This window comes from Plectropomus leopardus, chromosome 11, assembly GCF_026936395.1.
Source record: "Plectropomus leopardus strain MGB_pleo_1.0 chromosome 11, ASM2693639v1, whole genome shotgun sequence".
NCBI classification, from domain to species: Eukaryota; Metazoa; Chordata; class Actinopteri; order Perciformes; family Serranidae; genus Plectropomus; species Plectropomus leopardus.
The window spans coordinates 27,990,144-28,014,058 of NC_142186.1; the positions used below are offsets into that span (position 1 = coordinate 27,990,144).

General features: G+C 41.2%; 3 protein-coding genes across 5 annotated transcripts; 2 read left to right on the forward strand and 1 right to left on the reverse strand.

The window, feature by feature from the left end:
• The first annotated feature begins 952 nt into the window (after positions 1 to 952).
• LOC121945361 (uncharacterized) lies at positions 953 to 16,536 on the forward strand. 3 transcript variants are annotated; one of them, XM_042489492.2, is made up of 11 exons: positions 953 to 1,037; positions 3,622 to 3,806; positions 3,970 to 4,094; positions 6,626 to 6,693; positions 7,376 to 7,480; positions 9,377 to 12,257; positions 12,358 to 12,553; positions 12,880 to 12,978; positions 13,068 to 13,302; positions 13,976 to 14,092; positions 15,939 to 16,536. In XM_042489492.2, exons 6-11 carry the CDS (start codon positions 9,748 to 9,750, stop codon positions 16,100 to 16,102), a joined length of 3,321 nt encoding a protein of 1,106 aa, XP_042345426.2. In that variant the 5' UTR covers positions 953 to 1,037; positions 3,622 to 3,806; positions 3,970 to 4,094; positions 6,626 to 6,693; positions 7,376 to 7,480; positions 9,377 to 9,747; the 3' UTR covers positions 16,103 to 16,536. The 3 variants fall into 3 exon arrangements, with proteins under 3 accessions (XP_042345426.2, XP_087940638.1, XP_042345425.2); XM_088084512.1 differs by having other exon boundaries at positions 1,008 to 1,037; positions 3,729 to 3,806; XM_042489491.2 differs by lacking the exons at positions 953 to 1,037; positions 3,622 to 3,806; positions 3,970 to 4,094; positions 6,626 to 6,693; positions 7,376 to 7,480 and adding an exon at positions 8,041 to 8,295.
• ltap1 (lipid transport auxiliary protein 1) lies at positions 1,745 to 5,856 on the reverse strand. Its single transcript, XM_042489496.2, has 7 exons — positions 5,560 to 5,856; positions 4,316 to 4,417; positions 3,948 to 4,056; positions 3,767 to 3,820; positions 3,180 to 3,346; positions 2,570 to 2,628; positions 1,745 to 2,456 (listed from the first exon to the last, which is right to left on the reverse strand). Exons 1-7 carry the CDS (start codon positions 5,620 to 5,622, stop codon positions 2,228 to 2,230), a joined length of 783 nt encoding a protein of 260 aa, XP_042345430.2. The 5' UTR covers positions 5,623 to 5,856; the 3' UTR covers positions 1,745 to 2,227.
• A 143-nt stretch (positions 16,537 to 16,679) lies between the features above and the next one.
• Positions 16,680 to 23,834, forward strand: aqp10a (aquaporin 10a). The gene is made up of 6 exons (XM_042489495.2): positions 16,680 to 17,913; positions 19,293 to 19,419; positions 19,770 to 19,907; positions 20,359 to 20,477; positions 20,560 to 20,777; positions 22,201 to 23,834. Exons 1-6 carry the CDS (start codon positions 17,830 to 17,832, stop codon positions 22,409 to 22,411), a joined length of 897 nt encoding a protein of 298 aa, XP_042345429.1. The 5' UTR covers positions 16,680 to 17,829; the 3' UTR covers positions 22,412 to 23,834.
• The last annotated feature ends 81 nt before the right edge of the window (positions 23,835 to 23,915 follow it).

Here is a 23,915-nt window from a genome sequence, read left to right on the forward strand (position 1 = left end):
GGCTGCACAAAAATACTGACCGACATTTTTATTCTATGACACTGTTTTTATTTGGAAGGCAACTTGTACTAGAAGAACCAAAGAAAATTAAATTATTCACCTGATGGGAGCCCTGAATAGCAAAAAAAACACCACAGTTAAGACATCTGGTGGCCAGGCTACCTTTAAAAAAAAACTTCCCCTGATGCAACATTCAGAATGCATTAATGCACTGGAATACTGTAAAATACATTGCACTGAGTACTGATTAAATCCAAAGAGCACTTATTTGTCAAAATTCATTAAATATGGCTTCTGTGAAACACATTTAAGGCGACACAAATACAGAAAAATTCAGCAAATGAACAATAGACACATACAAAGATGTAAACATAAGTGACATAAACTGGTTTTTTTTAACCATTAAATGGGAAGTTCACCCCAAAATCAAAAATAAATATTTTTTCTCATACCTGTGGTGCTATTCTCAGTCTAGATTGTTTAGGTGTGAGTTGCCGATCGTTGGAGATATCGGCCGTAGAGATGTCTGCCTTCTCTTCAGCGTAAAAGAACTAGATGACCCTCGGCTTGTGAAGGTCAAAGCGCCAAAAAATACATTTGAAAAACTCAATAGCAATGTCTCTTTCCAGAATCATGACCCGGTTACTCGAGATAATCTGCAGACCTTGTTGTGTGCAGTTTCATGTAGGAACTATTTTCTCTCTACCAAACTTCTTACACCAAATACATCACCATATAGAAGGACGCGTGCATCGACTCAGTGGCGAAAGGTTTGTGAAAGCATAAGAGTTAAACATTATTGGCGTATTCCTCAACTGAGCTGTAAAGTGAGCTCACTCAGTGGTGCTAGGTGTAACGTGCACCATCACCCCCTGCTGGTTATGTTGTGCATTGCATAGATTTTGACTGCGTAGTCCTCACAGGTGGAGCTGATTACCCTGATTGAGGGAAACCTTTCAGGAGGAGGGACAGGGATATCTGCTCATTTTCTCTCATCCTCCAGCCTGGCAGGAGCGGCCATGTGGTGACGATTATGAGTTAGTTTGTTATATTTCTAGTTTTTGGTGGGACTGTCTTGTTTTTGTGCCTTTATCCCTGTTAGGTTTAGTTGTTTGGGGTTTTAGGTTAGAGGAAGGAGCCCAGGTATTACCACCTCTTGTGGGCTGGTGTGGGTGTCTTCCCTTCAAATTTCTCTTTCTGGTCCAACCCACCAGTTTTGTGTTTGTAGGTTTTGTTGAGTAATTTGTTTGATGGTAACCTGTCTGTTTTGTAAAGAGTTGAATGTTGATTTCTGTTGATCCTGACTGTTTAATTATTTTAGATCTCTTACAGTTTTGAGTCAGGCTGGGGGTTGTAACACTACAGCTGAACTTGCAGTAGATGCACGCTTCCTTTGTGAATCGATACATTTGGTGGATGTAGAAAGAAAGTTGTTCCTCCACGACTGTCTGAGGATGATCTGGAGTAACCAGGTTATGATATCTGAGAAGAGATCACTGTTGAGTTTTTCAATTTTATTTTTTGTGCTTTGAGCTCCACAAGCCGAGTAGCTGAGTTATTTATATGTTCTCATTCTGTAACAATTTTTTTTAACATTTTGTGAGGTGTTTTTTAAAAGTTACATGTATTAAGTATGTAAGTTATATGTATATGAATCTCAAAACTGCTCAGAATGCAGATAGACACTAATTTTAAGGTGGCAACTCACACCAAAACAACCCAGATTGATAAATAGCACTACAGGTAAGAGGAAAAATATGTATTTTTGATTTGGGGGGGAAGTATCTCTTTTAACACTGGTTTTCTCCACAAATATTGTTAACTAACTAGCGTGTTTAAATACAGTTGGTTAATTGTAACAAGTTTGCATAGGCTTTTACATTGTGCAAAAAAAACTGATTGTCTTATGCTGTTGCATAGCCTCGTAGCTCTGGTTGCATTTTGGTCAAATCAACCCTACGTACTATAGTCACTCACTATAGTCATTTTCCTACCTGGTTAAAGCGCTCACGCATGCATCAATACAGGATATAGGCCAAAGCTACACTGAGATAAAGAGCACTGAACCTGATATGCGTTAAACCAGGCAATATGTGTTAGTACATGAAGGCAGTATTTTTGTCATTTTACTATAAACTATCCGGTGACGGTGACCCTTCATCGTCCATAGGCACTTTCATTTCTGGCAGCTATACCGCGTCTTTGACCTTTTTTTTGGACAGGATTTTCAGAACGTGCTGTCCAGAGTGTTGTAGTTGTCTTTGAAGTTTTTCAGCTCCAGGAAGTGTCTGGGCCGCTTGCTGCGCTGCTGCATTGAAGATGTGAGGTAGGTGGTTTGGGTGGGGGAAGAGGACGAGCTCGCAGGCTCCACGCTGCTGGTCAGGTCTTTGGCTGCAGACTGGTGGTACTGGCTCGGAGTGCTGCTGCTGCTGCTGCTGCTGTTGTGAGACTTGACGCTAAAACAGTGAAGGGAGAAGCCGATTGTGCATGATTAACATTCCAAGATGGGATTAGCATGAAGAGGAAAAGTGTGAAGGAACATTGTGAGAAAAAGGTTGTGTTTACTCACACGGAGGCCAGTTCAGTCAAAGCTTCTTGATATTTCAAAAATTCTGCTTCACCAAAAGCCTGCAGACAAAAGACAAGACATCAGCACATTTGTCAGCTTTTTAAGCAATCACAAAATACTATGCACACCAGGATGGGCTCTATGGTAAAAAGGAAAATCATGCTCAGCATAAGGATACAACATAAATGTTATGTGCTACATATCAACCACAGGTACCGTTATAAAACAAATGTGACTTTTCCAAATATTATCTTTTTTAATTTTACCATATGTATATGAATTAGTCCATTCTTTTTTATCTAGTTTTTTTTTAATTAATTTTAATTATTTTCATTTAATTTTATTTTAATTCAATTCACAGCATCAAATGACCAGCAGAGACATGCAAAGATGTAAACATTAGTCATAAAAAAGTGTGTTTTCAACCATTAAATGGAAGGTTTACCCTGAAGTCATTTATTATTATTATTATTATTATTATTATTACAACCCTGGAATATTTTTTCTCTTACCTGTGGTGATATTATCAGTCTAGAGTCTTATTCATCATTTTAATATCATCATGACGTTTTTGAATTTCAAGCACACAAACACACACAGAGACACTGACCTCAGCCCCATGACGTGCTTTATGGTACCCATCCAGCACTCTGTCGATGAGCGAGTTCAGGCCATCTCGGAACATGCACTCTGAGTTTCGTAGCCGTAGAAGCCACGTCCGAAGTCGTTTACCCGTCACGGCGGTGGATGTGCCCCCCAATTCACGGAAAGGGAGATCTGTTGACAGAAAGCACAGGTGCTGCAATCAGTAATGACAACAAAACTAAACTGTGCCTGATAAAAGTCCCCAGAAAGATCACCTGACCCACCTGAGGTGGGGTGGATAAATCAAACACTCCTGCCTGGAAAGGCTCCACCTCCTTCAGGTGCAATCAGTTGACTGATTCAGAGGTTTTTGTTTTCTCTCCTGCACAGGAGCCACCACGTTTGCGTCATGATGCTTTATCTGTTGATGCCTGGTTTATTGTTAACACATTGTTTTCTCATTGTAGAGTTAACACCACACACAAACTAAACTCCCTTCCTTAAAATGAACTGCTTGGCTGCAAATGGAACATGCTGCCTGCTTATCCTCCCCTGCTCGTGTCGTCTATGTCAGAGCCAGTGTTTCTTCCCAAGAGTGACAGCAAAGCTTACCAGTGTCTCTGATGGCATCCAGTGCTCTCATCCTGTACAGGTAGTCATGGGAACCTGCAACACACACACACACACACACACACACACACACACAGACACACAGAGTCACTTACATAAAATGTATTCATGTAGACAGTTTCAGCACTAGCGTGTATGCATTTGAATTTTATGTCTGTCTGACCAGGCTGTTCTCTGTGCTTTAGTCGGTCATCATCTGGAGACAGCAGACGAGGCTCAAAGTGGATTTTCTGGACCTGGCTCAGTTTGGCTTCAATTTTTTGTCTCAGCTCCTACAGGACACATAACAAGAGACATCCAACTGTAAGAGGTACTTCATTATTAATCCATCATCGGGGAAATAATAACATAAATAATCAGCAGAACAAAGCACAGCATCAGGCTTCAGGTTCATTATGGTGTGTGTGTGTGTGTGTGTGTGTGTGTGTGTGTGTGTGTGTGTGTGTGTGTGTGTGTGTGTGTGTGTGTGTGTGTGTGTGTGTGTGTGTGTGTGTGTGAGTGTGTGAGTGTGTGAGTGTGTGTGTTAGTTACCTTAGGAGCATTGTGGCCAAGAGGAACATGTGGCCCTCTCCGAGACTTCATGGCAAAACGCATAATTTGTCTTTTGACAAAGATGAACAGTAAAACAAACACCTAGAGAAAAATAAAGAGTGGGTTACACTACAGTTTAAAGTTTTCATTTAATGTATTGTATTTATTTTTTGTAGTGAACAGGATGCCAATAAATGATACACAGAACCAAAGATAAAGGAAATGCACAATAAACTAGTGCATATGTTAAAAAAATAAATAACAATTGATAAAATCGTTTTTTTCTGACTTACTACATACATGGGCACTCTTCATTGCTTTTGCATTTTTTAAGTAAGAACTGCTTACATGTATTCTTGGACTTCCTTTTTAGAAATGTTAAAACAGAGCTTAACTTAAACGTTATTTTGTTGTTAGGAACATGTAATTTTGATTTGTTTGTGTATAAATGAAACCCAGACAATAGTCTTTATTTTTATTTTTAACCTTTATTTATTTCAGGAGGTTAACAGCACATATGAGAAACTCCAACTTGTATGAGAAACAAGTAACTTTTTTAGCAGTTAACTAAAACACATTTAACATGTAATTATGTGTGGCAGGTGTAATAAAACATTTTATCTGTTGCAACTAATTTGTTGTTTTTGTGTGTGTTTGGTTCTGTTTGTCATCTGCTGGCATCCTGTTTACAATATTTGAAAAAGTTTTTAAATATTGATGGATTACAGTATTATGTAATGTACTATAGATAATGTAATATCTTATATATGACATAAGACTACATTAAATCTTTAATTTTAAAATGGCAAATTGATGCGTTTTGTTGCAACAATACACTTTTTCTGACAATGAAAATATACTGTATATTTCAATTACTGTCAGTTAACAGTATTAATAGTAACTAACTGTTTGACAGTAAACAAGAGGACATGGATGTATAATAATGGTGGTGAGTAGGTAAGCAGTTATGTTGTAGGGATGCTCACCTGGATTAATAAATGCTTGCAAATCCATGTTGCAATAATCTGGTGATCTCATAGTCTTGTAAACAACACTAAAGTCTTATATGCTGTGTCATTGGATTTTGCGTTTTGCACTTTAAGGACAGTATTTAAGTGCTAACAGCTCAGCTATTTGATCCTAAGTTTTGCATACAGTGTGTAAATTAAGCTAAAGCAATGGTAAAAATACATAACAATGATTTAAACTGGTTATAACACAATAATAAAGTGAAACAGACTCACCAGGCTGCCGTAGGCCATAACGAGCACCACATTAATACTCGACAGAAGAGAGTCATTCCGCATTTTCAAACGTTTTCACCAAACTAACTCACCTAAACGTTACGACGCAAAGTACGTCCAACACTTGACCTTTCAGAGGACAACAGTTTCATTTAAGTGCTCGTTTTTAAAACGCATGAAGCAAAAGTTAAACGGACGACAGAAAACGGGGAAGTAAAACAAAGTAAAGTGCTTTTCGTTGTAACATCTCTCTCGTCTCCAGGTTTGTTGACTTCCGTGAAAGTCACGTGACCGGTACAGGCAGGCGTGACGTCAGGTTCTGACGTTTCTCTGGCCTCTTCTGCCACCTGCTGTTGTCAGGGACTTCACAACGACAAATAAACAAACAAATAAACAAACAAACACCAGCGACGGAAAGTAGTGAACAGTGAATCCTGTCATTTCCAGCTTTAACAGTCACATAAACACCAAGATGACCACAGCAGGGGCAGATATTTAAACATGGGCCCCAGGGCAGGTGTGCAAAAGCCCCCCCTCCTCTCCCACATAGGAGCAAGGCAAACATTTAATAGTTGTTTAGCCTATTTTTTGTGTTGTCGTTTTTTAAAAAAATCTTTTCGTCATCTTAGTTTGTCTTTTTGTGGTTTTGTCTCTTTGTAGTATTTTTGTCTCTGGGGTAATTCAGTGTGGGGTTTTTTTGTTTGTTTTTTTTTGCTCGTTTTGTGGTTGTTTTGCCCCTATTTGCATTTAGTTATTTTTAATTTCTTCCTGGCCGGTACCATAGACCAGGGTTGTCAAAGCTTTTTTGAATGTGAAAATACCATGGGGCCATCTCCTTCCTGTGTCGTATGGGTTATTGGAGGGGAAAAAGCATGCAAATGACCCAAATGCAGTTATTTCATCTTTGAGCAAAATAGTATTTAAATTTCCACTACTCCTGGAAGCCGCAGCTCTTGCTGTTGACTTTACACCCCTGTGCTGTGGCCATATCTGCTACATTGCAGGAAATATTTGCTGTTAGGTAACTGTTCTTTAGCTTATTTGCTTTCTGTTTCTGAAAACACAGAAGCCTTGCCCACAGGGTTCCTACATGGTGCATGTCTACAAACTGTACTGTGGTCCTTCCATCGTGAGGTGAGTGAAAATATCAAAAGTGATCTTGTTTGATTAACCAATATTGTGTTTATCATACAATATGTTTGGAAAGACAAGCCAGGGGCCGCTGAAAATTGGCCTGGGGGCCACAGTTGGTCCCTGGGCTTGAGTTTGGACATGGCTGCCAAAGACTGTATAAATTAAGGATGCAGGTACTATGATGTCACCAGGTGCATTAGGAACAAAATGCTGCCTATACCCTATGCTACCCAAATTCTCCAAATATCATATTCTTGCAGTTTATTTTTGTGTAACGTGAAACTAAATTGTAGACTATTTATACCCCGTGATCTACTGATTAAATACCATAAACTGCCCTTCCTCACATTATCCATTGAGTCCTACACCCCAAAGAATGAATATGCAGAACCAGCGTGTCTGTGTGAGCAGGACAATCATTTGCATCCTGCAGAGACACTGAGTACCATTCTTCTGTCAGGAACAAGGGTGGGTGTCTGTGGAGTCGCAGTGGAGCTATTTACCCCTACACAGACTTATCTCTGTCCTGAGAATACCATGCGACCCACCAGCCCTCTTTTCTGTACGGCTGATCACTGATTGGATCACTGCGATCCCAAGACTTGATCTGAGATCAGTGTCTCAGTGTAACTTTTGATGGGTACAGAGACACATCAAGACGTCTCGTTTTTTGGTCTTGCAGCAGAGTGATGTAGAAACCACAGCTTCCTCTGTCTCAACGGAAGACAGTAGCAGGTGCATGCAAAAGAGAAGCAGTAAGAAGAGCTTCTGCATGACAACCCAAACTGTAAGTACTGGTATTTTTATGTTTTTATATATATGTGTCTGCTTGCTCTTTGTACTTCTGCAGCTCTTCTTCTTCATCTTCATCTTAGATCTTTTTCTCCTCGACATTATACTCACATAGATTCTCAACAAGCACATCTACAATTGAGTTTTGTTTTGTTAAACATATGTCATACGAGAGGTGTACGTTTAACAATATTAATCCCTGCTGGTATTTCTGGGTCCACGTGACCTCTTTGTGGTCTCTGGTCCCAATTAAAGGTGCTCTGTTATTATGTATTCTGATACTTGCTCAGCCCAGATGATGCCTTGAGGTGGGGTGATACTATAAGTTGTGAAATTGCGTTCTTGCTGCGTTTCACACAATTATCCGAACTGTATCTCCTCTCCCTTGAGCTATGAAGTTCTATTGTGAGAAGGAAGTTTTGAAGTCTGAAGTGTCAGCAGGGCGTGTATGTAAGCATATGTGTGCGCGTATGTGTGTGTGTGCACTCCCTGTTGAGCTGTTTTAGTGGGTGACACATTGAACTGCAGTCAGGAATGCTACCCTGTGAGAAGAGGAAAAGAGGGAGAAAAAAACAATAGGAGGGGGAGGAGAGAGAAAGAGAGACAGACAGAGAGAGGGTAAGAGTGAGACAAGACTAGAGGATAAACCAGTGTGGCAGGTTTGCGTCACTGTACACACTCCATCATGCAAAGCTGATGGAAAAAGAAGACAGACAGCGAGAGGAGCTGATGTCATTGCAGAGCGCTGCCATCATTATGAATACATGTCAACACGATGGTTTTAGGGCAAGCCAAGAAGTCCTAAAGAAGGTAAGGCACATGTGTTTGTGTGTGTCATTAATAAGCTATTTTGGAATCATCTGAGGGAATTTGAGGGGAATTTTGTGCTTGATTTCTTGATGCATTTGTTGCTTTCTTGCCCATCAATTGTTGTTTAAAGCAAACTGTGCAGTGTTGCCCAGGCTACACAGATGGGAGGCTTTGTGACCTAGCAGAACAGGTGTTTCTGTAAACCGACACTCAGACTCACCTGCGTTGGAAAGCACCGCAGAGTCTGTCGCCCCAAAGTTACAAGCCATATAATCACACAGGCAGTGTTTATCTGATATGGGTTTCTTTTTGTGTTTGGAAAGCTTATTTATGTTTGATATCAGTAGAGATGTAGAATTCTTATTCTGACTTGATTAACGCTCAAAAATGGTCCAACTGGCTCACTGACAATGCCTATCGTGTACTGCTGTGAACTCCCTGATGAGCCTTTGTCCATCAGTAATGCTATCTATCTCTCAGTGTATGTAAATCAAAGTGACTTTGTTCTCGTCTTTGTCCATCTTATCTGATCACTTCAATCTACTGTTACATAGTTTCAGTGGCTCTATGAGACCGATACGTGCTGCACAGAGACTAATGTGGAACTTTAATACATTGTTTTACTGGGGTGGATTGCAGCCAGGTGAGTTTTTCCAGTTTTTGGTTCAGGTTTAGCTGACGCTGACAGGTAGTCATGAGTATGTTGCTTGTGTAAACAGCCGTTATGATGTGTGTGCAACACAGTACACTATCTCGGTCCCACTGTTCTGTGAATGGGCTTATTGAGTCATTGTGAGGGGAATGTCATGAGGGCAGGGACGCATTACAGAATGACATAACTGACACAACTGACTTGTTTCTCTGGCCCTCTTTCTTTGCTCCTATTTTTCTGTCTTATCATTTTCATATCTTCACCATTCACTGTCCACTTTATGCTTCTCATGTGGAGTTCAATGTCCTTAACCACTCTGTGATTCCGTTTGACCATTTTGAGGAGCCAGAGCGACCACAATCCACATATCACAACATTCCAGCCCAATCCGTTCTCAGGATGGAAATTTGTACTTTTTATGTTTGGCAGGCAATGGGAGCCGTTTGCTGAAGTCGTGCTGGAGAACTGAAGACACTGAGGGACAGAAAGGCAAGAAATCAAGCAGATGAGCCCTGCGGACTCATCGGTTCTACTCTGCAAAACATAATCATCAGGAGAATCGCTGAAATATCAAACTTTTTAATGCAAGATTTGTTTCTGTGCAAGAAACTAATTAGGCGCATGTAATTGTGCTACTGGTTTTTACACACTCACAGCTGCAGCACTCAGACAAACCGCTTACAGATTGCAGCCAAAAAGACAGTTGCTTGGACTCGCTTAAATATCAAGTTCACTCTTCCGCTCTCTTTTTGGGATTTGGCACTTGACAGCAGGTCATTAACTTTGTTTACTCTCAGACAATGGACTTGTCCATGCTCCCTGCTCCAGTGAGCGAGTACAGCAGGCAGAGGACAGGAGCACGCTTTACTGTCCGTTCAGCTAACTCTCCCTCCTATAGTCTCACTCGCAGGCCAGGTGTGAGGAAACCACGAGGTATTTCAGAGGAGGAGAGGGAGACTACAGAAGAAATCAGCAAGAGCGAGAGATGTGGGACGTACGCTGGCACAAATGGGACAAACAAGGATGAGGATTCCGTGGTCACTGGTTATCAAGCCAGGATTGGGAGCAGTGTCAAAGGTCAGAGTGAGGGGAGGGAAACAACAGGCCACAAGCTGAACCAGAATGACGCAGGAGGCAAAACTATCACAGAGTTTGGCACTGACCGAAGCCTAAGCAGCAACCCTGCATCTGAAAGCCGAGGCAGGACAGACTGGCGAAGATACGACCTGCCGAGTAGAAGTAAGAGTTTAGATTGGAGATCTGGAGCATTAAGCCCTGATAACAGCAAAATGGACATGTTGTCAAGCAAAAGAGATTTGGATGAAAGACGAACAGGAGTTGAAGGCGTGAGGGGCAGAGTGATGTTCTCAATACAGGCCTATAAGTCTGCAGCTACAAGTAGTGTTCAGGAGAAAGGCCCATTGAGTCACAGGAGTCAGACTTTGGACAGGGCCAGTAGGGGTCATTCTCTCCCCACTAGGCTGAGGTCCTTGTCTGGATCTGTATCTGGCTCTGTCGTAAGTGGAACATCGTCTTCGTTTGGGCCCAAAGGAGGTCAGAGTATAACGGAGCGGATAGAGAAACTCTACGGGTCATCTGGTTTTGGTAAAACTGAGGATTCCAGTAAAAACTCTACATATGAGAGGACGTCGGGGGGAACCTTCCCCAGGCATCTCTCATCTAGAGAGAGAGGCAGCGTTAGTCCACTGCAAAGCAGGAACTCATTCACCTGGACACAGAAAGACACTTCTGAGACTCTACTTTCTCCAGGGATGAGCAGGACTAGGGAGAGACTGTCAGGGATTCAGTGGCAAGGGCCGATCCAGAGCAGGTATTCAGGGGATGGAGGAGTTAACTGGCATAAAGGATTTGAGGAAGTTGGCACAAGGTCTCTGGATAGAGCAAGAAGCAGGTACTGTGTAGCAGCTCAGATAAGATCTGCAAGGGATGCAGCAGGAATTACTCAACCTCTGCAGTCAAACAGTTTCTTAGAAGAAGGGAGGTCATTTTCTTTGAGAGATTCGTCCCGTTTGAGAGAGAGAAGAGCAAGTGGGAGTTGGGATTACAGTGGGTTAAAAAGTGAGACTAATAGGATACATGGGACATTGACAGAGAGTAATGAGTGCCTTGATGAGAAGACAAAAGAGACACGTGATGGAGCAAAAGAACTGCAGAGTAGCAGCACTGATGAGGACGTGTTTGAGTCAAACCCACAGAAAATCACAATGAACACAATAGAGAGAAAGAGATTCCCAGAGAGGTCATCCTCTTCTTCAGCCAGTGTGAGAAATAAGATCAATCAGTTCGAGGCTCTCTCACAGAGAACTCAGGGTTTGGCAACAGGACAGGCCCAGATGCCCAGACGGGCCTTTTCTGTGCCAACACAGCTCAGCAGGGCTCACGACGGAGTGAAAAAGAGCGGGTCAGCAAAAGGGATTGGTGGATTTAGAGACAAATGGGAAGGGTTGAAAGAGGGAGATGGTGACACTGAGGAGAAAGGAACAGGAGCAGGAAATAAGTTTGGGTCAAACAGGTCTTTTTCAGTGGACGAGGTTGGACTAAGATTAGAGAGAAAAGCGAGAGAAGGGAGTCATTTAGTTGAGAATGAAGGGAAAGAAAGCAGTAACAATTGTGCTGAAGATGCAGATAAATATTCAAAACTCAAGAGTACACTAGAAATACCAATAAATGGAGGTCAAGGGTACCGTAAAAACTTCTACATTGACGAAACAGATTTCAGCAAAATCTCAAGCCCTGAGACACCAAGCGAGAGACCACCATCCTTGCTACCATCTGACTCAAGTGACAGTTCTGCTAGTGTGCAGAAAACATCCCCTGAGGTTACTTCACCTGTTAGTGATGAAGACAAGACTCCAACAAACTCTCCAAAAAACTCTCCAAACAACTCACCTTTTCTGACACCCACCAAACAAATGGAAAATGTCATTCCCATTGCAGACAGTAAAAATGAAAGTACCTCTGTCCCAACACAAGCAACCAAAACTCCACCAAAACAGGATTCTCCAACTCTCCCTTGTCCCCTTGCCACTTCGTCCCACAGCAACCTCCCTGATCTCATCTCTCCAGATGTCGACAAAGCCAATCGAAATAGCAAGAAGCAGGTGTTGGACCTGGATGCTTGGATAGCTGGCCTAACTCCTCAGGTTAAGGTCTGGGATGATGAAGAAGATGATTATGAGGACGATGATGAAAGTACACAGAAGGACGAGGATTCAAACTATGACTCAGACTCTGGAGAGTCCTCGGTGACCATCACGAGTAACACAAGCCACAGGAGCTTCTGTGTCAGGTTTGTACTTTTTATCTTAACACATTTCTGCTTTGCCGCAAGTATTCGTAACAACAATTCATCAGTTTTTAACCCCAGAACTTGACTTTTCTTCTTGTAGTCTTTCAGACCTGTGTAACTTTGCTGGAGTGGACTATGAGTCGGAGAATGACAGCGATGAATGGCAATCTACAAGCCATCGAACTGCCTCGCTGAGCTCAGACATGTCGGCCCTGTCCTGTGTGTCCGTGATGCCCAGTGAGGAGCTCGAGAGGCTGCTGGAGGATGTCAGAAGTGTGGGGGACAACAATTTGCAGGTACAAACAGCAGCAAAAGTAACTTTTTGTGGTTTTGAGCCAACACACCAATGACATCCGTGCACTAGTGGAGATGAAAGCCCCCTGCTGTGTTGCCCTCACTGTGCTGTGTCTTGACCATAAACATGCACATAAATGCAAACCAAAATACAATGTTCTGCACTTGCGTGAGAGGACATACCCCTCCACACCAGCAGACACCGGCCGCCTGTATTCATCATTGCAATGGGAAACCCGGCCGACTGCTGGCTTGGTGTGCCATTAGCGTTTCCATGAAATATCTCGCTACCATGAAAGTACATTTTCTCTACCATCCCTTTTTGCAGGACTATAATGATGTGCAGGTGGTGGTTCTCCATAAGGACATAGGAGTAGGACTGGGCTTCAGTGTGGCGGGAGGCATAGACCAGAACAAGCCTGTCACTGTAAGGAAACACCCCTTCCTGCTTTCTCCTGAAAAGTATTTAAATAAATTGTCCGCAGTCTCTTCATTTGTCCCTCAATGTCCTCTCAGGTTCACAGGGTGTTTCACTCAGGTGTTGCAGCCAAGGAAGGCTCCATAAGGGAAGGCGACCAGGTTCTGTCAATCAACGGCACAGCTCTGTGCGGCTACGCCCACTGGGAGGCCTTGAGGGTCTTGAGGAGAGCAAAGACTCGCGAGATGGGGGTGGTGGTCCTGAGGAGGGGAGAGATTAGTGGTGTCTGTAAGGGGGGTGCACAGACAAAGAATCAGGCGCCAACACAGGAAGGTGAGACATTGTACTTTTATGTGTTCGTTTATTTGTCAGGGTTCCCATTATCTGTTCCCCAAAGAACAGCTAACCGTCCGGCACATTTAAAAACATACATTGAAAATTTTAGTCCACACAAAGTAACACATTTAAAAACATGCTTTAAACATGACTGTGAACACATAATACACATAACGCATTTAAAAAGATAGATTGGACAAAAGTTCAACACAAATAGCAAACATAAAACATGCAGTTGTATAAGACAATATGATATGCGATAAATGTCTGTATTCCTCTATGAGTATGTGTGTATGTTTGGATCAAAAATTTTAGTAACATACAATATAGTTCGCAGCAAAAACTATAAATCTCCAAAACACACAGCATCTCGCTAATTTGATTTTCCAAGGTGTGTTTCCCTGTTTGCTTTTTAAACAGTGATTTCTGTGTTTGGTAAAGACTCCCATGCTTTCATTGCTCTCTATGATACTGTGCCTTTGAGGAAATTAGTGTTTGCTTTAGGGAGTGAAGACTGTCTTCTTCTGTTGCCTGTCTGTCTGCATATACAGATGATTCTAAATTGTGTATTAACTGAATTAATTGATTACATTTACATTAATCCTAAATCTGCAGCAGGTTAAAGTGAGATAACCGTCTCTGTGATTTTCTGCTTTTGCTGCTCCTTCAGGTGAGCGTCTGTGTGTGCGTCTGGAGAAGAACAGCAGAGATCTGGGCTTCAGTCTGGAGGGAGGTGTCGACTCCAGTCTGGGGAACAGACCACTGACTGTACAGAAGATTTTTCAGGGTGAGGATTTATGCTTTGCATTTCAGATCTCTAAAGAGAAACAGAGATTTGAACATCACTTGAAAACTAGACATTTGGTCTCTCCTCAAAAACATCATATAATAGCAACCCTATGTGGATCAAGATTTTATACTTAGAGGGATACTGTGAAGGATTCTCCCTACAAGACAATGTGTAGACTTGTGCAAAAGTAATCCTGCTGTCATCACTTAACCCCCACTAGATGTGTATTTATCTGGTTTTCTCATGTTTATTCTCCCGTTAAATCTCTGACAGTTACTATGTAAGACTTTACAGGGCCGTGCAAAGTTTGTCACTAGAGAGGTGTTTCCACATTCCTCAGTTGAAGGGGACAATGTCTGTGCACTTCCTTTAAATCTGAGATTCAAATGTACACCAGACTAGCTAGATGAGTTGCATCACTGATATGAAAACCAATCACTGCCAATACAGGAAAACATATTGACTCGGGAACAGACATCCACACACCATGGGCAAAAGAAAAACGGTAAAATCTGCGAGTCAGCGTGGACTTGTCAGTATACAGAGGCCGAGAGTTTGCATTAGCACAGTGAGGGTACCGCTCATTGTTCCGATGACTCAAAATCCCAAAGTCCCATTAGCATGAAAAATGTCCCCTGGGACCAAAAGCCCATTTCACAGAAAGCCTATAATCCCCAAAACAAATGCCCATGGTCAAAACTACACACTCTCAGTCACTGGACAACCCAATTACCAGAAAAAATGTTTTCATTGTCCATTTCTGTAAACCTCAGATACATTACGCTTGTCAACAATGCTGAGGTCAATGTGTGGTTAAGTTCAGGCACAAAAAACACTTAGTCATGGTTAGGAAAATCTAATTGTTTTGGCTTAAAACACTCACATTTGGTGGCACAGTAATTGCTGATAAAGCAGAGTTAGGTCAGTAAAAACGCCCGGGATTGGTGGCTCAGACACCACTAAGAAATATTGCAAAGGGTCAGTAGAAAGTCTGGGTTTAGCTGGGAAAAGCCATGAGGGGCCAGTGATAACAATCACAATCAGTGGCTCAAATGATGCAGGGAAACTGAAACTAACTGCAGGGACTGTGTATTTGCAGAAAAACTGGACATTTTGGATAATGGACCATTGTGAAAATGGGCTTTTGGTCCAATGGGACATTGTTCAGAATAATGGGGCATCTGAATTTTGGGTCAGAACAATGCCATGGTGCCCATAGTAAAAGTTTTGGCAGCAAATGTTGTATAGAGTTCACAGTTTTTAGATGTAAAATTGACCAAAGTGAACACCCTGTCTCTTCATAGTAAGTTTCCCAACCACTATCTCTGTGTGGGCCCCTGCCATTTGTAAGCTAACAAGCTAACATACAGAATAAACAAATAAAACACGCTTATCACACTTACCGTTCTGATTTGTCTGCTAGTCAATTATTTTGGTGCACAACAGCCTCCTCATCAAAATCTGACCCTGGCTGAGGCTCAAAGCTGCATGACTGAATCTTTCTGTTTCCCTGAACGCCATTCGTCTGGATGTGCACTACTCTTTCACCAGTCAACCTGGTACATACAGGTTGGACAGATGGGAGACCAGATCCATAATTTCTCATTGTGGGAGAATGAGTAGATGTGTTTCCAGCCTCTTTTTCAGTTTTTTTTTCTTTTATGTAAATTGTATAAAACAAAAGGCCTTTTAATCATAGAGTATTTTTCCATACTGAAAAACATGCCTGGAGGGGGACTTTAAATACAGACGCATGCTGCATTACCTTTCATTATGACCACTTTGAGTTGACGTCTTTTTGTATATAAAGGCATGTTAATTAAATCCACTTTTTCCCCTTCAGGAGGTCCTTTTGACAAGGTGTGTCCTGGTGATGAGGTTGAAGAGATTGAAGGTGTGAGCGTGGTGGGGATGAGACGCCTCGAGGCCTGGACGATGATCAGAAGACTTCCTCCCGGGCCTGTGGACGTGGTGCTTCGTCGCCCTCTCAAACATCTGGAAACATGAGGATTGTTGAGGTGCTCTGCACACAGTAAAGTTCAGTGACTGATGACGGACATGAAACTAAAAGCCATCCATTGGTGGCTAGGAACTTGGATGAAGTGAGCCATCGGGGCCTAACACCATTTAAACAATACAAGTCATTATCACAAATCCCTATATAATGTTGGACCCCAAGTCAAAAGTTTAATTTTTCTCACTGTATCTATGGGATTACATCTACCTCAAGTCCTGATATATTTTTGTACCAGCCATAATTTAAGTGCACTGACAGCTCATACATGTATCAAGTCAACCAACCTCTGTAACAGACATTTTTTGTCAGCTAAAGGCAAGTCACGTTGCACTTGAAAATTAAAACATGTTGTAATATATTGTAAATAGATGTTAACTGAATTTAGACATTATATTGCTTTTTAATAAATCCTAACTTAAAATGATGCTTTTTATTCTTATATCAGAGGGAGGTAATGTGATATTATTTTACTATCAGCTCGGAGAAGGGTAAAGGTATCTGTCCTTTTACTGTTATCAAACAGGGATACTCCGCAAAAGTAGATGTGATAAGATTTCACAACCCGAGGATGTGTCCAAACACAATGCTAAGGTTTATGTTGAGGAGAGACAATCATCATTCATTTTTATTCAAATCTCCAAACTCAAAATATGTCTTAACAGTCTGTTTTCAGGTTAAATAGCAATAAAAATAACAGTACTCGAAGCAGTGAGGATGTGGGACTCGTATCAAACGTCTGTTTATCTTATCTGATGTCAACACATTTTTACCTGCCACAGTCATGTGCCTCTTTGGAAATTATCAGCAATAACCCGATTGATTACTCCTACACAGCAATTATTTTGGTTACATAATGCATTAGGAGTCCAGAGTTCAGTGAAGAGGGGTTGTGGTGACATCTGGCTCTCTGATGATGAGAGGGGCTTCAACCGCCTCACCTAACACTCACCAAGGAAGATTTCGCCACACCAGTAATCATATAATTTGTAAATTTATTAACAGAATTCATGGAAATCAATTAGGGGATCAGGCAAGCTACCTCTGTATATGTATAAAATTGTATTTAATTCGTTTTTCTTTGCATTTCATTTCATGCTTTTATTAATTTTCTTCTAAAAGTTTTTATTCTTTATCTTTTATCTTTGTTTCCATTTTCAGCTAGATTGAACTTATCCCAAACACTTTGTATTTTATGTTTTTATGTCTGTAAAATCCTCATGTACTTGACACAGTTTAATGACTTAATGAAGATTTAACACAAAGACAAATAAACACAGACGCTTATTTGTCATAAACATCTGTAACCGCTGTCTTAGAAGGAGTACATAGGTTGCCGCTGTATATATAATGGGATTTATTGCCCTCTATCAGTGCCATCAACACATAATCTCACTGTTTATGGCCTCTGTTCAATATATGCAACCTCTAACAGCTGAGGCACATTACGCTCTCTGAAGCAGCCAATCCGGCAGTGTGACTACCCAATAAATGAGTAATAGTGTTTGACCAGCTGTGGAGAAAGAGAAGTGGAAAAGACAGGATACAGCGCACCTCAGATGCTCAGGTGGAAGTTGTGAAAGGAAACTTTTTTAAATAGCATCAGTATTGACACCTCCTCCACTAACAGCAACATTTCAGCTCCTTGACAGACAGCTGGTCTGTCTGACAACAGAGACAGAGTCCAGTGTGAGATGAGAAGAGGGATTTAACTCTAACAATGCTGAACCGACGCCTTGTGAGAGTGAGGAATGCCCTGGTGCGAGAGTGCATGGCTGAGTTCTTGGGAACTTTCATCTTGCTGGTGAGTAACACTGTTGTTTTTGAGTTGACTTTTGGCTTTTTTTCTTTTTTAAAAAAAATTTTTTTTATTTCACTTAAGGTCCAGGCTGTTTTCAGAGCATTTCGAGTTGCTTTAAATCCCTTTAAAATGCCAAGAAAATACTTTTAAAAAACTCAGCAGTGTCTTTCCAGAAATCATGACCCGGTTACCCAAGATAATCCACAGATCTTGTTGCAAGCAGTTTCATGTAGGAACTGTTTTATTTTAACAAAATTACACCCACCAACCAAACCATTGCGCAGGAGGAAGCATGCATCCACTGAGCCAGCAAACATTACTGCTCAGCCCAGGAAGACGCTGTTCATGTTTACATCTCATGCTATCACGAGCTCGAGTCTCTTAAAGAAAATAGTTCCAACATGAAACTGCTCACAACAGGAACTGTAGATTATCTTCCATTATATTCAAAAGAAGACAGACGACGATCTCCAACACTCGGCAACTCACACCAAAACAATATAGATTGATAGATAAATCTACAGGTAAGAGGAAAAATAGTTATTGTTGATCGTTATCGTTGATATGTTTTAGGTTCTCATATTTATGTATTTGAAATATATGTAAATATATAATATATATCTATTTTATACATGTCAACTGAACCACTAGAAAATTTTAAACATGCAAGCATAAATTATTAAATCAAGGTGATATTGGGATTTACACAATGTTCCCAGTATCATTATTAATATGTAAAGTGAAGAAGATACTTTCTTTATTTTGATTTAGTCAGTATACAGTATTTTGTTTCCTCTAAAAGAGAAATCAGGGTGTACAAAACACTGATGAGCAAAAGATGAAAAATGATAACATAATCCGTATATCATCATGACCAAACTTCAGTTATCCATACAGGCCTTTCACGTCATCACTGCACTTTTCTTTACCCAACAACTGTTGCCAAAAACTTAAATTGTCATGATACCTTTACCAATTAGATATGAGAGTCTATAACGTTTCATCAGAAACGGTCTTACTGAAGGTTTGGTTTGGTTTTATGAGATAAATACAAATAAAATACTTCATGTGTGGTTATTTCCTGTCACCTGTGCAGATTTTTATTGATATGGCAATTTAGATAAGAAGTGGACAGTTCAGTTTCAAAGTTCAAAAGAGGGTATTAATCACATTTTAATGACATCAAATGTTTGTGATAAGTTTGTTTGACCTATAAATAATGAATCAATCACTAGAGCAGTAAGGCATTACAAATTGTGCAAATGGTCATGGAAAGATCGATATCTTTTTTTTCCTGTAAGTTTAAAATATTTCTCTGACCTTTAATGGTGCCTTTTTGGGGTTTCTCTTGCTCACTTTGTCCCCTTCTGTCTGCTGTGAAGCTCTTCGGCTGCTCTGCTGCAGCGCAGGTAAAGACAAGCAGAGACACTAAAGGCCAGTTCCTGTCCGTCAACATGGCCTTCTCTGTGGGCGTGATGTCGGCTATGTACCTCACCAAGGGCATCACAGGTAAATAAAAACCTCTAACCACACTAACTTTTCTCGTTTTGTGATCCTTGAACTCAGTAAAATATCACACTCTGAACTGGCATCCTTGAAAGATGGACATAAAATAAAGTACAGCAGTATTCAGTTTTCTGCCTCACACTGTAGATTTATCACACTGTTATGTGGTGCTTTCAGTTAAGAGGCCTTGTCTGCCTTTTCAGGGTCTTCACTCTGACGGATGTCGAGCTGAAACAATATATGGCTACAAATAATGTGAGATTTCATTACTGTCCAATCTCTCTCACTGTAATTCACTTTTGTCTTCTGCCTTCCTGTCTCCCGCTCCCTTCATTTTCTATTTTTCTCTGTAGGTGCTCATCTGAATCCGGCGGTCACTCTGAGTTTCTGTGTGTTGGAGCAGGTGCCGTGGGGAAGGCTGGTGCCCTACTGCCTCTCCCAGCTGTTAGGGGCCTATGTGGCATCAGGACTCGTCTACCTGGTCTACTATGGTTTGTCCTACTGGCACCTCAAACGCTTTATGATTCATATATAGACCGGTACAGAGACTCACAAAAACTACAAAAACAAGCTGCAAAGAGACACAAAAAGACTCACGGTGACTGCAAAAAGGGGCAAAACAACCACAGGAGACACAAAAATACCACAGAGACTTACAATGGCTACAAACAGAAACCAATTACAAAGGGATGCAAAATGAAAAAACTACAAAAAGATTCAAAACTGCCACAAAGAGAAGCTAAATAACTTAAATGTCTGTGTGTCTTGCTGCTATGCAGGAGAGGTGGTGGTGCCATCTGCATGCCTCATAATCTGCCCATGCAAACCCGTGATAAATTAAAGACCAGAATAAATGAGTGAAGAAATATAACAAATACAGAAGCTTCATACACATTTCAATCTGTCGTCTTACTTGCTGCATTCTCTCCGTTTGTGTTTTAGATGCTATAATGGAGTTTAGTGGAGGAGTGCTGACTGTCTATGGTCCAAATGAGACAGCGTCTATATTTGCCACATATCCCTCAGAGTATTTGACTTTGGGCCGAAGTTTCCTTGACCAGGTCAGTGCGACGTTAAAGTTGAATCAAAACTTTACCAGCTGTTCCTTTATTGAACTCTGTATTGATGTACACACGTCATCAGGTGGTGGGCACCGGCATGCTGATGTTGTGCATCCTGTGTTTGGATGAAAAGAGGAACACTCCGGCTCCCTCAGAGCTGATTCCTGCTATAGTGGCAGCGATCGTCCTGGGGATCTCCATGTCAATGTCAGCCAACTGTGGTGCTGCGATAAATCCTGCTCGGGACCTGGGGCCGCGCCTCTTCACACTGACTGCAGGCTGGGGAACTGAGGTGTTCACGTGAGTATCTTATCTTACATATAAAGCACAAGCACATGGCACTAAAGACATACAACTTTCCAAGCTGATAACCTCAGAATACATGTTTCTTATCAAAGATTTTACACGATTATACACAATTCTGTCATTCTACTCTGAACACATTTGAAGAGGGACATTGTTTGCCATTTGCACAAGTCCTTGACCTTGTGTCTCTCAGAAAATCACATGTTAGAGGTTATCAGCTGTTTCTGCAGGGTCAAAGGAACATGAAGTGTTAGCTTGTTACAGAGCATCGTTTTTTACCTGGTGTTTGCTCCATGATGCAACCTGCTGCTCTGTGATTTATGATCCTGTCGTTTTTCTGTGGCTCCGCAGATTTTTGCTTGATCTAATCTACTTAAAGCTCTATTAGTTGATCCTAAGCCACTGGGGGGCAGAATAACTCCCAAAAAATACTGGACAAACACACAGCACTAACATAATATTGCCTTACAATGCTGTAACTACTACAGCAGAAGGTAGAAGGTAGATTTGTCATCATCGTAGTTTAAAAAATAATTTAAAAAATCCAGTTTGGCCACCTGACTGGAGCAAATGCATCGAGGCAGTGAATTTGTTCTGTAACTCACTTTGGTGCTGGGCATGAAGTGTAAAACTGTCTGCCTCTGGAAAAATAAAACCAAACCGGCCATAAAATCAAAACACTTGGCTAAAAGAGGCAAAAAAATCTGTAGACCTGCAGATTTGGGCAACAGAGTGCCCTGGGAATGATTTTACTATAGGTGGATGCCAAAGTTAGCTTTGCCCTGGTTTTTCTTGTGTAAAAGCTTATGGGATTTTGGAATAAAGCAGCAAAGAAGCTCTGCAACAAACAAAATGATGCTTACTAATTTTCTTCAGAGAGACAATCTTCACAAATCAATACCACATGTATGATTTTGGAAGCCCAAATGCAATCACCAGAAGTGAAAAGTTATTGTTAGACTATAAATGAACAACACTACAGTCGCACGACTTAATGTCCTAACCACAACAAGCCGTGTTTGGTGCAGTTGTCCTTTTTAGCTACTTGTAAGCAAACTGCCTTTTTAAAGACACATAAAAGCTTTTAAGTTCACAAGTGGGGTATTTATCATAGTATTTTATGTTGTAGATGAAAACATGGAAGTCTCTTAAGCTAGTTTTAAACATAGACCTTATTTTAGACTTCCAACCAAAGACCCATTCAAAAAACCCATTTTCGTTTAGACAAGGGAACTGTGAGTGCAAAAATGAAATTAATTTCTAGGTTTTAGGACTTGATGCTCTCTATAATTCTGTAAGTTTGTACTATGAGCGATCCCTTTAAAATTACACATGCCAATACAGTATCCATGATGACTGTTTCCTCTTTAAATAAGCTTCTGACTCTCATCTGCACTCCTTTCTGTCTGCTCTCCAGGTGTTACAACTACTGGTTCTGGGTGCCCCTGGTGGCCCCACTAATCGGAGGTGTTATAGGCACTTTCATGTATTTGATCTTCATCCACTGGCACCTGCCTGACCCAGAACCTCCTGAGAACATCTCCACTCTCTCCACCATCAGTGACAAAATCAAGCAGCCCAGCACAACGTGGGAGAAGGAGGTAGAGTTAAAGACTGCACGTCTCTAAGTGTCACTTTGAGACACTTAAAGAAAGTAATCTGGCTGTGAACTATGTTTGAGAAAGCAGAGGTGAATACCTGAGCTTTGCTACTTTTTGGACGCACACACAACTCTGTCTTCTGTTGGAGAAATAACAGGAATATCTTATTTATATGCTCTAAAGTTAGCTTCTTAAAGGTCTAGTGTGTATGATTTAGTGGCATCTATAGCAGTGAGGTTGCAGAACTGAGTCGCATTGTGTGTGCCAAACCAGCCTCGTCAAATCAGTTGTCAAATACCTCCGCTTTGCAGTGCTTTCGGCATAAGATCCAGACGCCAAAAGCCAGCTTCCGTGTCCACATGATACGTTACTGGACAGGGTCAGCTCAGAACGCGGCTGGGCAGAACCACTCATGGTCTTATTATACACTGGAGGACACGGCAGCATGATACACAGACGTTCAGCGTCAGTTTAGAATGCAGTCTGACAGAACCTGATGTGTCTGCATGATACGCCACTGCATGGCATCACGTTGAGACGCTGCTGGACAACAAAGTATAAGGAACCCGACATCCCCTGTAGGATGGGTGGGTAGCAGGGAGGGATGGTGGATGGACTGAAGAAACCCTGAACTTTCACACATGAGTCTGGTGTTCACTTCCTGTCTGAAGGTGATGGTTTTTTTTCTACACCTACCCATGTGCCCTTGTTGCCTATTCCTAACCATCCGTGACTTTGTCTCGTAATCCCAACCATCCATGCTGACGTGCTTTTGTTGATGTCCCTGCATTGGTTGCCATTGCTTGTGTTGTCTACACATAACCACCTGCAGCGTCATCTCACCACGTGCATTTGTTGACATCACAGTAGCGCCAACCTGGCGCATCAACGGCAGACGCAGAAAGATACTTAAAACATATTATATAGGATGCGGAAGTCCACTGCAAAGTGACAAAATGTAAAAAACTTGGGATGAGAACGTGTTAGCCAAGCATGTAGGAGAACTTTAGTGAAAATGCAAAAGGCTCTATCCAGAGGTGCTGTTTGGTTTGTCTGTTCCAGGCTACTGTAGAAACAACACTGGGCACTTCATGAAAGAGGACTTATGTGAACATAAACGTCTCATTCTAAGGTAACAAAAACGCCATGATTCTTTGTTTCAGGTGATTATACACTGTTGAAAACATTATTACATGTATGCCTGTATATCCCCCTAAATCCTCCACATTAGACTATTTGAACACAGCCAGAAGCTGAGAGGCAGATTCCATCTGGAGGCAGCTGAAAGAGATATTGATTGTGTGATAATGCTGTTTACATTGATGTCTGTATTGTTTATATTACTGATTTTTCCTTAAATTATATTATTGGGTTGTATTTACTTTTTATGAAATGTCATAATTAATACTGAGCATATGTTAAACTGATTCAATAAACCTTTACTTGGAAAAAAGAAATGCATCAATGTCACTTTTTACCACTTAGGGTCCAGAGTAGAATTAAACATTAAACTGTATGTAACAATGCAAAA

Bases quoted from the DNA above. Each gene is read 5' to 3' on its own strand.
- ltap1 (XM_042489496.2), bottom strand. From the start codon at position 5,622: ATGCGGAATGACTCTCTTCTGTCGAGTATTAATGTGGTGCTCGTTATG. The intron at 2,629-3,179 runs GTCAGTGTCTCT...TTTTGTCTGCAG, and splicing joins AAGCACGTCATGGGGCTGAG to GCTTTTGGTGAAGCAGAATT. The intron at 2,457-2,569 runs GTGAGTAAACAC...TCACTGTTTTAG, and splicing joins TTGACTGAACTGGCCTCCGT to CGTCAAGTCTCACAACAGCA.
- LOC121945361 (XM_042489492.2), top strand. From the start codon at position 9,748: ATGGACTTGTCCATGCTCCCTGCTCCAGTGAGCGAGTACAGCAGGCAG. The intron at 12,258-12,357 runs GTTTGTACTTTT...TTCTTCTTGTAG, and splicing joins CACAGGAGCTTCTGTGTCAG to TCTTTCAGACCTGTGTAACT. The intron at 12,554-12,879 runs GTACAAACAGCA...CCCTTTTTGCAG, and splicing joins TGGGGGACAACAATTTGCAG to GACTATAATGATGTGCAGGT.
- aqp10a (XM_042489495.2), top strand. From the start codon at position 17,830: ATGCTGAACCGACGCCTTGTGAGAGTGAGGAATGCCCTGGTGCGAGAG. The intron at 17,914-19,292 runs GTGAGTAACACT...TCTGCTGTGAAG, and splicing joins TGGGAACTTTCATCTTGCTG to CTCTTCGGCTGCTCTGCTGC. The intron at 19,908-20,358 runs GTTTGTCCTACT...TTTGTGTTTTAG, and splicing joins CGTCTACCTGGTCTACTATG to ATGCTATAATGGAGTTTAGT.